A 14,976-nucleotide genomic window follows, 5' to 3' on the forward strand; every position below is an offset into this window, starting at 1 on the left:
CTCATTGACTAACAACATATTTTTTTCAAAATAATATCTAAAATTCTATACTTGAAATATGAAAACAAATTCATCCTATACTATCTTGCAACTTCACTATTGGGAACCTTGTATGAGACAGATGACAACAGGCCATATTTTTATTTCTAGTGCCTCTTCATGTAAAAAAGTATAACCCAGACAACTCGAGAGGATTTTTTTTTAACTTCCTGGTTATTAAAATGCTAACTCTCAATTAAAAAATGCCCCAAATACTTGTAATATATTTTCCCATGCCCATCACAGTGCTAAAGTGTAGTGAGTCATTTATAGACTCCATACTTCCCATACTTTTCCTGGAATGAGGCCATTAAATGAAATCATTTTGACATACCTGCTTCTTCAGTTTCAGCATCATCTACAGATGTCATTGATACTCCAAGCTCCAAGCATTTTTTCATGTGTGCTTTAGACTTCATATGTTTTGTCAGATTTCCTACAGACCAGAGATGAAGGTAATTAACGGACAACTACAAAGATCACTCTTCAAGTAAATTTTGGTGTATCTTAACTCCATTACGCTGCAGGTAATGGGTTTTAGGTTTAGAAAACACCACAACAGACAGGGCTGACTCATCAAGACCACTGACCTCAGAGCCTGTTTTAATGAAAGTGGGTTTTTGTATCTTTAGAAAATAAAAAATTTAAATACACTCAGAGCCTGAGACGTACATAGGTATCTCTCCAATTTTCCACATGATACTTAGGCACCCCTACAAAACTCACTTTTGGATGTTATCTGTTCCTGGACTTACTGTTCATAATATGGACAGACTACCTAGACATTGAAGTAAGTCCACAGCACAGCAGCCATTCAGGTCTCATACTCCCATTTACACAGTGGCACTTTCTAGGTAAGAGCTCTCCCATTTACTTTGCACATGGTTTCCAAATGCTCCATGTATTTGAAGCATTTGGAAGAAAAAGTACCCCCCACAAAAAAAAAAAAAAAAAAAAAAAAGACAGTTATAGGAGACTTCTCTATGCAAATTTACCATCTAGCTGCAGTCTCTGAACTGAGAGGAGCTGTGCTTACAGCACCCACCTGGGATGGGGGAAATTCAGGTTCAGCTCCCACATTTAGAACACAGATCTAAACCAGACACAGCAGAGATTTGAAAGCAAATCTCCCATTCCCCTGAGGGAGCAATCTAACACTAGACTATTGACTTTCTGGAGCACCTGTCTTGGTCTGTTTTTTCATAGATTAAAAAACTGGGTTGAGATTGGCCCCAAGAGACATTTCATGACAAAGAATCTTGAGCACAAAGCACAAGCTGGAGAATATCGCTCTAAACCATTTGCCACTTCAGCCTCATTTGCAACACTCAAAAGGGAAAGCATGGCACAAGCAAACCCAACCCACTACCAAGACATAGTGCTTCTTAGCTCAAGGAAAGCCCTCTGGAAATGCACTTCTGCTGCTTCTAGGACCCCAGCCAACATCTCCAGATGGTGTTGTGGTACATGACATCTTGGGTCAGAAACACTGCACTCCTCTGCTGGACAGCACAGGTGTGCTTAGAAACTCACAATGCTCTTCTTCTCTGACTGTCAGCTCCAGCTAGTTTAAATAATTCCCTTCTCACTAGGAGTTTCTTGAGTCTGTGCACTGCATGAAAAATCTAACTTGGCCGTTGATGCTTCTGGATGGCTAAAACCTAAGTACTTCTGAAAGTTTGTCCCCTACTGCTCTCAGCAAAGTAGCAAGAGTAGTTATGAGGCTGACAACTGCTTATAACGCACCAGTTAAACACTTCTTGTACTTCAAAGGCTAACCTAGTCTCTTGCTACTCATGCCCTTTCTGTGCAATAGCAAACCACCTCCTCCATGTTTCTTCTTTGTCAGAAATGCCAGCCAGAGCAAGAAATTTCTCTTTCTTTTTTTTTTCCATGCCACCTCTCATTCCTGGAATGTCCTCTCTGAACACAGCTATAAAACCACAATCCTGTCATGTACTTAAAGTCCCTACTCAAGACCCATTTCTCCAGCAAAGTCAAATGTAAGCAATGATATGAGAGCAGCTCACCAGATGGTCTACTGGGACTACAAACAAGCAGCTCCTTCTCTTTGTCTCTACATGCCCATGAACGTTCCCATCTTAAATTAGGCTGATGGGTCTACCATCCATCAGCTGTTCTCATCTTTGGCACAGGAAGAACTGCTGGAGTAATGGAAACTATTACAATTCTCAATCCTCAAAACAGCCATGAAGCTGCATGGGGACCTTGGGAGAAATTTCCTTCAGCTTCCTTTCTCCCCCTTTGAGTTAAGTTTCACTGCACTGGGACTAGAATCCATTCTTTTGTCTGCCAAAGGGAAGCTAAGAAACTGAGAATGTAAGGCTCTTTTAGGCTGCACTACAAAGAAATGATACCAAGGAAGGGACGGTTTTTTCAAGGAGATGGTTGCATCATGAATCTGAATTTCAAAGAATACCATTATCTGTGACCACAGGGTGACAAATGAAAGCTTTTTTCTGTGCTGATAAATACATGTGAACAGAAGCTATCAGATCTCTATTCATAATTAATGCCACAGTGGATGGACTGACCCATCTAGGAGACATATATTATTTACAAACTTGAAACTGACCCATTGTAAAGCCTGTGAAGGCATGTATTCCTCAGCAGCTGATGCTCTGCTTCTACATTATGTCATAAGGAATATGTCTCCTGGTAGCATTTAAGTGTTGCTGCAATTAAAATTTGCACCATGTAACAATGTTGGCAGAGCAGTATTTTTTAGGGTGGTTCTTATGCTACTACATTTTCTCTGCAGACAGAAGGACCGTCCAAGAGCCTCTACGTCTTAATGAAGCTATCCAAGGAGTCTCAGAGTCTTACAAAATCCCTGGATTAACTGAACAGAAGAGAACAAACTCTCTTATACAGTCCTGTATATATAAACACAACAATTTAATTCTGAAGAAAACAGTCTCCTTGATTGCAACAGGTGATTGGATCCCAGAGGGCAAAATAGCTCCAGAAGTGGCAAGAGCTCAACTAAAAAGGTCAAATACCTTTAGTTTTGAAGGCAAAATTGCACAGCTTGCATACATAAGGCCGGACATCAGTGTGAGTGCGGATATGTTTTTTGAGCATGCTTGGCTTTTTACAGCGAATGCCACATTCTTCACAAATGTACTTTCCTCGGCCACGACCTCTGACATAGACATAATCCTCATTTGATTTATACCTGTTGGAAGAGAGCAAGTATTTAAGTCTTACAGATTTTAGGTCTGATACATGTACAAACATCACATTCTAGGCATCTGATCCTCATAATCAACGCAAACTCACAGAAGTCCAAAGGAACTACTGAATTTTCAGTATGGAACTCATAAAGTATTTGGCTTTCAGAGAATGTACTGGTCCCAATGTATTTAAACAACATGAAACCAACAGGCTGCAGTATGAAAACAGTATAAGCACCTTGTCAGGAAACCAATGAAAAATCATTCCATTGAACAACTCCAAATATAAGCCTACAGGTTGGATTTCAGCTCACTGTAGTCTTGTACAGCACAGATATTTACCACCACTGAAAACAGCATTATTTTGCAGCACAGTTCATTTAACTATTTTAGTGTATTTATCCCTTGGGATCAGATAAATCACATCCTGGAAATGCCCGTTTCTTCCCATTAAGCATGAAGGGAACATGGATGACCAGCAAGGATATATTCATTCACATTACACAAGCCTGACATTCCCAAAGATAAACTGCTTCCCAAAGAGAGACAGAGTTGATTTCACTCAGGTATGTGATGCTTTAGAAATAAAATGGTATATGTCAAACACAGACACTTTAAAGAAAGCTATTACTGACATTTTTCTTATCACAGCGTAGAACCGACACACAGACATAAGCTTTCTATTTTTTATTTTTTTTTTGCTGATTACATAGTGTGTAGTTAGAAAATAAATAAGATATGAAAATCTATGTAAAGCTGTACATTGCCTTTATTATCATGGTTAATTGTTAATACTGAAATCTAAAGGAGTCTAGGGAATTTACTCAGGCTGTTCTGAGGTTTGAAGACTGCATTCCTTTGGGGAAAAATTCCATCCTCATGCATTCAAAGTAAAATCCAGGAAGTGCAAGAACTGAGAAATAATAATTCTTCTGCCCTCTGTCCTCCATTGCCCCCATCCTAAGCAGCACAAAATACTTTCAGTCATTCTGTGGATGCACAACCCACAAAAAATAGCGTTGGTACTGACAATCAGTACTTTAAATAAAAAAGGGACTGTGTGAAAGATTCTGTTAATGTGATGATAACTCTACAGGAAAAAAAGTGGCAATTTTTGGGTTACAGAGCTGAAACATTTTTCAAGTGTTCTTAGATGAACACTTTCCCATATGTTTAGCTATATCATGGGCAATATAAATTCTGAAGTTAATATTTTAGAAAAACAGTGTCCTGTTCTCTTCCCATCTCTTGAAAGATGGGAAGTCCATCTTCCCATATTTTAAACAGATTACCTCCCCTTTCAAATGGGGATGCCTAAATTCAGGTTTTTTTCATCTCATTTCCAACAAAGTTGTACTTCTCCCATATCCTTCATTGTCCCTGGCAGCATGGACAAAACTGCAATAGTCTAATGTAATGTAATATTTAGTCATCTCTCTAGCAGGTTTTCTGTACAATATTTTTGGGATCTTGGCTGCCCTATTTCCCAGGTTCTCCTTCATATGCACATGCCAATGACTGCTAGTCATTTCTCTATCCACTACTTCATCAACTTCCTCCAAGCTTTTTCCCACAGACAAAAAAAAAAAAAAAAGCCCATTATTATGTGAAATACTGCTATTTTATCTTCTCTTCATCTCTCCTTAAAGTCTGATTTTGCTGGGGTGGAGTCTACCGTACCACCCCGATTGATACTGGTAAGATAAATGCTGTGCTATTACATGTGCTTTTCTGTTGCTCCTTCTCTGCTCTTCTTCTGCTTGACCTCATTCCACTGGCTTCTGTCACCTGTCAGATCCCATTGGACACAAAGACAATGATAAAACATGTGTCTCTTCATCATTCATATAGATGGTTTTTGGCCACAACTGACCTTGACTCTTTAAGTATGCTTCATCATAACAATGACTGTAAGAGAAATGACACACACAAACTTGACATTTAAAGAAGGCCTGGTGCAAAAACTAAAAAGTCCAGAAGTCAGAGTCATGGTGATTACCTTTTAGATCTCAGGAATATTCAATCTTACTGCTAACTTGTGTCTCTCTCGAAGCTTTGAGTAATTTCCCCCTTCCTACTATGTAATGTCCATGTAAGGACTTTGGCCACTGCTGCTCTGAGTTTGACTAGGATGGGACTTTTGAGTTAAAAAGCATTAACAAGTCTCAGAATCCTGCAATTTCAAAATGTTATTTTATTTGGGTTCTTCAATTAGAGTCTATTACTGATAGATATGGAAGTACAAACATAAGCAAACTGAATTCTTGCTGTCAGCTGATAATGTCATTAAACTAGGTGTCAGATGAGCAGGCATGCTTGTCCTGTCCCTTCTTTCTTTGCACACCTTTACTAACTAACAGTAGTGCAGCAAGGACTGAACTTGAAATTACTGCTTTTTTTTGAGAAATACTGCTTCATATCCCATCAGTCACATGTGCAGTCAGATGATGGAAAGCAGATTTTGTGATTCAGAAAATTTCTCTTGAATCAAGCCACCTGCCAGTAATAACAATGCAGTGTTTAGTTTCTTCCTTCCAAACTCCCTCTGCTATGATGCTTCCAAAATGCTCTTGATGGGCTTTCTGCGGTGAGGTGGTGATGTACTGTGACATCTGGTGGTACTGGCTGACATTTGGACTATATCTTAGAGGTCTCTTCCAACTGTAACAACTCTGTGATTCCATGATCTACTTTTTGCCTCAATTCTGATTCTGCTCCTTCAGCTTCTCACTCATCCCCAGCCCCAGCTATCTGCTTTTTGCCCAGCTGCTATATGAATGCTCCACCCCACTGGCACAAGGCAGCTGCACAGCTCCACTTGCCTGCCAGGTGAACAGGCTTTCACACACAACAAAAGCAGACAACCACAGATCTTTCTCAGCTAATTACCTTCTTCACACCTATGAAACAAAACCAATCACAAAGCCTAAGGAAACCCATTTCCCATGAAAACCGAAAACCAAAATGAAAATATACTGCTGAAACAAGGTATGACCATTCCTGCTTGTCTGTCCAGGGGAGAAAATGTGACATGAAGACAACAGACATTTGCTATATAGTTCATTGCACCACATGCTGAGAGGAGATGAAGGTGTGCTTGAAGAGAGAAGAACAAAATAGCTCAACAAACAGCCAAGAATAAGCAAGCATAGAAACCCACCCACGTCAAAAACTAGCTTTAAGAAGTGATAGACAATTGCTAGCTTTAATGATAGCTATTTAAAGCTAGCTTTGTGATAGACAATAACTTGAAGAGAAGGAAAAATTCAATAACCAGGACAGAAAGCACTACTAGACATGACAATAATATCTAAGGTATATTACCCCAATTTAAAAAATAGCCAAATGAATGTTCAAGAATGGAAAGAATGAATCTATTCTTCCACAAATAATTCTTGTAAAATGTACCATGAAGTTACCATGCATGAGGAAAGAGTGCATCACTGCATCACCTCATTTGCTGCAGTTTTGCAGTTTATATCTTTCTATTGAGGAAGTCCCAGTCTATTGCACAGACTACTTGTTCTCCCCACTCCAGAAACTGATGTGCACATCAGAGGTTTCTTATGTTTTGTTTTACTCAAAAGGTATCTAAACAGAACCAAGTATTACTAGGAGACATTTCTAAGTGAAGTGTGAATTACATGATTTTACTCAAAAAGTTTCATAAACCTTCTTGGTGTAAAGGAAAACTTAAGGTAGAGCAATTAACACACAAAATTTATTGATGTAAGTATTAGATAGTAGAAGCTTTTTATAGAGTGATCTGTTGCAGCTCACACTTATCTGAATCCTTCTTTAAGTTGCTTTTTTTAACACACTTTTACTCTTCTGACCTCTCATCATGTAGTTTACATCAAGGCAGACTATCCTCAGCTGGGTCATCCAAATTCAGAAATGGTACATAGTGGGAAGCAATTTTATACTTCAAAGTTGTAGTGAGTTGAAGCACCAGCTCTTCACATTTCTTGTAAACTTAGGCTTACCACTGAATTTCGGTCAATCTTGTAAAGACAGTCTACTGGCTTACAAGACAAGGGTAAGTTGTACCTAGGACAAGGTACAACTACAGAGAGCAGCCAGGATAGGGGTGTCTGGGCCAGCACACCTATAAAGACCTCCAAAATAACTTTTTCAGTCTTTCAGGCAAGATGTAGGCTGCATTCCTTCAGTGTTGCAGACTACAGAAAAATAGCAATGGTAATTCATGGAGATTATTCAATTGTAGACAAAAACACAACATCAATGAAGGACAATTGATATTTTAAAGGGTTCAAACTGACAGTAGAAGGAAATGGATGTATGAATTTCTCTCATCTCCCTCCTGACCTATTTAGTTACACCAATAAAACAGTGCTGTGGGACCATCTGAGTTTGCTAAGACTGAAAACCACATCTTGTTTAGCCACCTGACTATGCACAACTAAAAACTGGCAAACTAATTGCATTGTGTCAGAATTCTGTAAAGGAAACTCAACAATATCTTCCATTTTAGAGAATACTGCAGAGACAAACAAGTGTCTATTTACTTTTCTTTTCTTAACAAGTTTCTTAAGCCTCAAAACAATGTTAATTGGCTTTCCCCTCTTTGTTATTTGTTATCACTTGAGGGATAGCTTGCCATAGTAAATTAAACAATATTTTATCAACCATACATGACAGATCTATGGATTAGCCTTAGATACCATAGATTTCACTGGCATTTTACATTTTATCTGCAAAATCCAACCTCAGTAAATAATGCAATATTACAAGAATAATGCTAAGCACACCTTGTCAACCTGATCAACTGAGTGGAAGTACACAGTGCCTAAAAATGGAAACACATCCTCATGGAAGTCATTAAATACAAAGAAATGGCACAGAAAATATCAAAATGCTAACAGTTCATCCACTTCCTTATGAATTAAGGAATTAAAGTAACAATTTCGAGTGAGTGCTCTCACATAGATGGAAAACAATTGTCTTAATAGCAAAGTAGAGCCCAAAGTGAGGATACAAGTACCCTGCGGTGCATTTTAAGACTGACAAACACACAAAAAAGAAGAGACTTGGGAACAACAGGACATGGCAAGAATACAGGAGACTGTTCACATTCTAATTCATTCATTTTCATTCTCAAATGTCTTTAAAATCACAGGCTGAGCTTTAAATTTCCAGTTATATTTTCTTACCCTCCTTCAAAGATTTTAATTCGTATCGGCTCAGTTTGTTTGGATGTAATGTCTTTATCTCCATGAATGTCTCCTTTTACTCTTTCTTTTATAATATTCCCCACTACTTTCTTTTCAAGCTTGCTGCCAAACAAGAAGAATGGCTCGTGTTTCATCTGTAGAACAAAGTCAAGCAAGGGTGTTACTTCTGGAGCATACAATAAACGCGCACTTCATTTCAAATACTTTTAACATACCAGGTCAAAGCCAAACTCTCATTCTGGTCCAACTCTATATGATGAATTAATCTGTCCCATTTAATTTGACAGAGAATAGAAGAGGAGGCAACATGGACAAAGTTTTACGAGTCTTGACAGAAAAGACAATTCTGTATCTTTCCTCAGGAAAAAAAAAAAAATAGAAATGGAAAAGCCTCAGAAGGTAATTTACTGCCATTACAGAATTTTCCTTGGCAGTATTAGCAAATGCTTAACCTGTGAGGAAGAGTCAATATGTAAAAGACATTAAATGGATCTGAAGATCCTTACTCAATTTTATCTTAATTTTTTCTTACAAAAACGCATGTGGATGATTGTGTCTGACATGGTTTATCAGGAAAAACAAAGGTCAAAATAAAAGGAGATAATGTGCCAGGCTCTGGCACACATAAATGGAGGGCTTTAAAAGCCTCATTTTTACATCTGATTTTGAAAATAGAAACAGAGACAGAGACAGTAGCAGTAGCAGAGCTTGCAGAAGGATAAACTGAGGCTCCAAAGTTGTCTTGGGAAGATGTCACTGGCTGATTTCCCAATAGGGAAACTTCAAAAAAAAAAAATTAACTCAGGTTTTATAGTTTACTAGAAATTTCTCTCATAAACATATATGAATTTAATTTTATTAAAATTTCTTATTTACCTGAGCAAACTGCTTCCATGCACTTGATGATGTCAGTTTACCAGCTCCAGGTCTGTGCATAGCAGCCAGGGTGTAGATTTCTGTGGTGTTTTTTTGCTTGGACCTTAAAAGTGCTAAAGTGGTCTTTGTACTTAGCCCAGATGGGTTTGGGTTACATGAACTTATACACCACGAAGCATAAACAGAAGCTTTGAGGGTTGGTTGCTGAGTGTAATTGGGTTTTGTATAGTTTAAGAAACACCAGCTCACAGTAGTCGTAGTACGCAGACTTGGGAACTGAAGGATGTGTTGAAAATCTGCCACGTCTGTCAGGAGGATGGTTGAGGCTGTGACTTTCCCAACAGTATTAGATGACATCTGGACTAACATCCCAAGAGGTAATTTTTGATGTTTCATTTGGTCTTCTGCCTGAATTTCTCCAGGGGGCAATGAAGACCTCTGTGGACTCATGCTCATATCTGAGGCTGTTTCATCCACATCCAACTCTTCTGGTGAGTCTCTTCCTTCAGATGGGCCACTGGACTTCTGTCCCGGGGATGCGGAATCAAAACTGGAAAGTTTCTCTCTGTTCAGTGGGAATGCATCAGCTCCCGCCATGCTGACAGGTGGGAAATCTTGAGATGTTGAGGATGACAGCGATGAAGAGGATGACATGGATGGCAGACTTTCTTTTGGCTCAGTAGCACAGCTCTGCCTTACTAGTTGAGGCTTCTGCATTCTTGGAAAATCTTTCTTTATATCCGAGTTAGTCAACTCAACTGCACTTAGTTCCTCAACTATCTGCCCATACATTTTTTCTTCTTTGACTCGTTTCTGCTGCTTGGTCTCCATGAAGAGGTCCAAGCTGCTGGCAGGGGAAAGCATTCGTTTGCTTCCTCCCAAGGTAGAAGCCATGTCAGAAGTGGAAGGCAAACACAAGGGAATTGGTGGCTCCAGTCCAAGCGGAAGTGTCTGCGGCACTTTCCACAAGGGATATTTTTCTAGTCCTCCATGATGACCCAACATCTGAGCTATGTTAAATCCAATTCCTTGCATGGTTGCATTAGTTGCCAATGTTCTTTGAGAAACTGTCTCATCAACTTTACAGATTACAATTGCAGGACTGTTGCTCTGTCCAAGGATCTGGGAAATGCTTGTGTACATGACACTACCATAAGATGGCACGTGGGTTTGTATCCTGACGGGAACAACTGTTCCTGGCAAAGACTGTACAGATCCATCAGTTGGGGAGTCAAAATCTGTCTGAAGATGCTGCTCAGAGGAGGTATCTGTTGGTTTAATGCTATGGTCTGACTGGTACTTAGCAAGAGTATTTTTTGAATACAACCCAGATGTTCCTGAGTAATGCTGGTATGCTTGCTCTTTAGCGTGCACATAATCAGCTGCTTTCTTTCCAATAAGCTCAGGTGCATGTTCCAGGTGATAACTTGGAGGTACATCTATTTGGAAAGCCTGTTTGACATAAGATTTCTGCAGCTGTTGTACAAATGGATGCTGGAAGTGCAGAGGTTCTGTGCAGGACTGCCACAAGATAGGCTGCTGAGATGGTGGTAAGTGAACCATGCAGACAGCTGGATAGGGGAACTGAAACAAGGTGCTATGAATAGGGGGAAATGGGACTTTTTCCTGATGTGCAAATAGCTGCTGCTGCTCTGATGGATGTTTGTTAGGAATATAAGGTGCTTGTTGGATTAAGGGAGTCCTTAACATTTCCGGGCTGTCTGCAACAAGAGCCTGTTGCTGGGCAAGGTGGGATGAGCTATTACTAAGTTGAGCACAAGAGCCAATAGCCTGTTTTCCAGAGTCATCCACCTGAATGGGCTGAAGTACAGAGGAAGGGGAGTGATGCCAGACAAGCTGGGAAGAGCGAAGACCAACCTGTGAATGTTCCATCTGCTCCTGCTTGATACTTTGTTCTGTGCTCTGATCAGTCTGAGAAATCTCTGGAAAACCACTGAAGGAAGCCTGGCGAACCAAGAAGCATTTCTTCCTTTCTCGGGATGGAGACAATGCCACAGTAGGTGTTCCAGCTGAAGAGGCGTGAGACAGGTTCCCATAATCAAAGGATTTACTTCGGATCTCTGGGATTTCAGCAGCATGAGGACAGGGCATCTGTTCAGATGAGCAGCGTCTCATTTCCCTCTGATGGTGATGCCCAGGGACGGAAAGTGAGTAAGCACCTGCTGGAACTGTTAAAAATTCAGACTGTTTTCCAAATTCATCTTGTTTGGAAGGTGTGATGAACTTCATATTCTCTTCTCTTTCAAAGGACATTGAAAAACTTGAACTGTGGGACAAATTACTTTCTTGGCTAGGGCTGCGAGAGAGACTTGTACCAGTAGACTCAAAGCTGGATTCGCCAGAGGAGTGCTCCATGTCCGCCAGTCTTAAACGCTTCTTTTTGGGTGGCAGCTTTTCAGCTGGAAGTTGAGAAAGGGTTTCACTTCTCTGCGGCCACTGGAATTCTTCAGTGGGTCTCTCCTGCTCTTTACTCTGCACTTCTTTATCTTTTTCAGGCTTATCTGGCTCCTCTGTGACACGAATTTCAGGTACCTGTATGTTGTGCTGGCGAACCAACCTGGGCTGGATATGACACGGCTGAGGCTGCTGGGACGGGGATGGCTTACTGGAGTCAGCATTTTCCATTTGTGGAGCTCGGTCTGGGCTCATCGGGGACTCACAAATCTCACTCTCGCCTGTTTCAGATGCTGAATACATCTTTTCCTGCTGGCATGCAATATGTTCTGTAGATTCAGACCTTTCAAAGGAGTTTGGCCGACTCAATGAGTTTGTGTGCTGAATGACAGAGATGACATTTCCGGGGGGCTTTCTAACCAGTGACTCTGCAGTCTTTTCTTGCTCTGCAGTAAGGGATGAGTCTTCCAAAGAAGCTGCTGGACTTCCAGACTGCAAGTAAGGCCTGCACATTTCAAAACGTTCCGCATGGCAATGGGGAGCATTTTCCAGGCCTTGAAGGGCAAATCCGCTTCTTGGCACTTCCTGAATTTGGGATTTGGGATCGAAGTCCAAAGGTTGAATTCCCCCAGGGGTGCCAGTTGTACTGCTGCAAATCATAGGACTGTCTTCCTCATCTCCAACACTCTCCTCTTTCCTGCGCTTTCTGTTTTCAAAAGTTGTTCCAAGCATGGATGGCGCTGACTGAGATTGTCCAAGTGCATCAATAAAAAACTCTCCCCCTTTGTTCATCCCACTTAAGGATGGTGAGTCCCTGTAGTTCTGCTTCTGAGCTTCAAATTCTTCCCACTTTCTGTAGTGCTTTCCACTGGCATCATAGTCATAAAAGGTCTTGTCTCCTTTCTTCTCTTTTAAGGATGGTCCTTTGTCACCTGCTGTCTGTCTGCTCGAAGCAATAATAATATTTTTCCCTTGTCTTCCATGATAATCTGAATCCGAGTGTCCCTCCTGTACAGATGGCAGTTCAAAGGCAGCCTGCCTTCTCAACATTCTTTGGTGGGATATTCCCACTGTCCCGGGATAAAATACGTCATCAGAGCCAGACATCTTCTCATCAAATGAATGGCTTCCTCTAAGAGATGGGGGAATACTTAGGTTGTTTGCAGTGGAGGTTGGCATGGAGTTACTTCTAATAAGAGGAGAAGAATCTACTGGGGGCTCTAGGAGGACAGGCACATCACCCTGCTGACTGACTTGGTACAAGCTGGATTCACTTTTGATGGATGATGTGGTCTGGGATTGTCTACATTCTGTATTGCTGCCTGGATAAACTTGTGTAGATTTAATAGTGCTCAAATTATTGGAGTCAATGAGTTCCTCTTTATTTGGAGTCAGGTGAGAAATATGTTCCTCAAGCATCTTGATATCTAATCTGTTATTTAAAAGAGGTGATGGGTCTGTTTTGCCCTTTCTACCCATTAAACTGTGTTCTTGATTTGTTGTGGCTACAGTTAGTGCTGTTCTTTGATTAATCCTATAGAATTTCCCAAAAATTATTTCTTCGTAAGACTTTGCATTAGTATTTGGTGGGCTAATTTGCTGCTCAGCGCTTTCTGAGCGGGAAAAATAGCCAGAGTCAGTGCTTCCCTTACTGTGTGGGCTCAGGAGGTTTAATGACTGCTCAGAATCTTGTCCTTTTTTCTCTGACAGTCTTAGTGCAAGTCGCTGTTTAACTGTATGAGAGTCATCAGACTTGGTACTTAAGGATGGGGTTTGCAACATATCAGAGCTAATATATGGTGAACTCTCACTGGGTAACTGGATCCCACTTTTAGGGATAATCAAAATGGGGACTTTCATCGGCCCCATCAAGGACTCCTCCATGGAGGAGTGAAAGCCACTCCTGCTAGCAATGTCCAGTGGGAGCTGTGAGACAGGGCTCAGTTTGTCAGACCCTTCCACCAGGAGTGAGGTCTCCTCATCCGTGTCTGTGCTCTGCTCTCCATCTGAATGAATTTCAGCTTCCACATCGATGTAACTGGCATCGAGGTCCAATTTAGAGACTGCTGACTCTGTGAAAGGTACCAACCCTGCCTTAATTGCATGGGCGTGTGACTTCCTGTGTTTGTAAAGGTTGCTTTTCGTCTTGAAGGAGAAACCACAAGGGACACAAGGGTACGGTCGCTCACCAGTGTGAGATCTAATATGCTTTTTAAGTACACTAGGTTTGGCACAGGCCCGATTACAGTAAGGACAAATGTACTTGCCAGGCTTTTTGGGTTTGTGCTCTTTTTTGTGAGCATCTTCTGATTGTTCTAAAGATTTCTGTGAATATTGGCTGTATGCAGGGTTCAAACTTGAAATCTTCTTCCTGGAGAAACCTCCACTATGGCTATGCATATGAAAAGGAAACAAGTCCTCTGAGGCAACTGATTGCAAGTGGCTAGGAAACTGCCATGGAGGGCCTTCCAAGCTCTGATGTGGCTTTATGTTGTGCAAGAAGCCTTGTGGCAACGAATGCTGTGGAAAGGAAAGTGAATGTTGACATGAGTAAGGGCTTGGACGATGCTGTGGATATTGCTTCTCTGTGACTTGCTGTGCAGCTTCATTTGATGATACCAGTTTCCCAGAACTAAAAAGTTGTGCTGATGCCGTGTTTCCTACTTGCTCGTGATCTATTTGTGGTTGCCGCTGTACTTCTTGACTGCCGAAAGTGCTCATCTTAATAACAGCTGAATGTTCTTGCCTCCATCTACTTGGTACTTTAGCAGTTTCTCCAGACCTTGAGGTAGCTTTTTGCCCTATAGCTGTGTCCCCAGAGTCCATTTTGTTACACAAGGTCTTAAGTGCTAGTTCACTTGAAAGCTGTGCAGACACATGGAGTGTGCCCAAAGCTGTGCTTTTCAAAGTCTTGTTGCTCCCATTTTTCCAGGGCTGTTGCAAGTTCACAGACTTTTCTTTCTCTTTGGAACTTTCCACGCAGTAGTCTATAGGCATTAGATTTGTGTCTGCACACTAATGAGAGTATTACACAGTTCTGTTCATGGCATGAACTTTCCTAAACAGTTTATTATACATTTGCAAAGACTTGTTTTAGCATTTGGACATGTTCCATTGTTATTAAATACTGAGATGCAGAATGATCCAGAGATTGTGATCTCCTAGAGCAAAGTTCTCTTCATCTCTTCCATGGTGACACAGCCATCTGTACAGAAATATAAAATAAAAAAGAAAACAAAGCCGCACACACCAGT

General features: G+C 40.8%; 1 protein-coding gene across 15 annotated transcripts in view; it reads right to left on the bottom strand.

Annotated features, from left to right (window-relative positions):
- The window catches only part of HIVEP2 (HIVEP zinc finger 2), a 137,047-nt gene that overhangs the window by 10,253 nt on the left and 111,818 nt on the right, over window positions 1-14,976 (bottom strand). For all 15 annotated transcript variants that reach the window (XM_050973180.1, XM_050973175.1, XM_050973178.1 and 12 more), the window contains 4 exons: window positions 9,308-14,927; window positions 8,411-8,565; window positions 3,063-3,238; window positions 374-475 (listed from right to left, as the gene is read on the bottom strand). In XM_050973180.1, the coding sequence (XP_050829137.1) occupies window positions 374-475; window positions 3,063-3,238; window positions 8,411-8,565; window positions 9,308-14,719 (5,845 nt within the window). In that variant the 5' untranslated portion in view covers window positions 14,720-14,927. The remainder of the gene's footprint in view (window positions 1-373; window positions 476-3,062; window positions 3,239-8,410; window positions 8,566-9,307; window positions 14,928-14,976) is intronic.

This window comes from Serinus canaria, chromosome 3, assembly GCF_022539315.1.
Source record: "Serinus canaria isolate serCan28SL12 chromosome 3, serCan2020, whole genome shotgun sequence".
Classification (NCBI taxonomy): Eukaryota; Metazoa; Chordata; class Aves; order Passeriformes; family Fringillidae; genus Serinus; species Serinus canaria.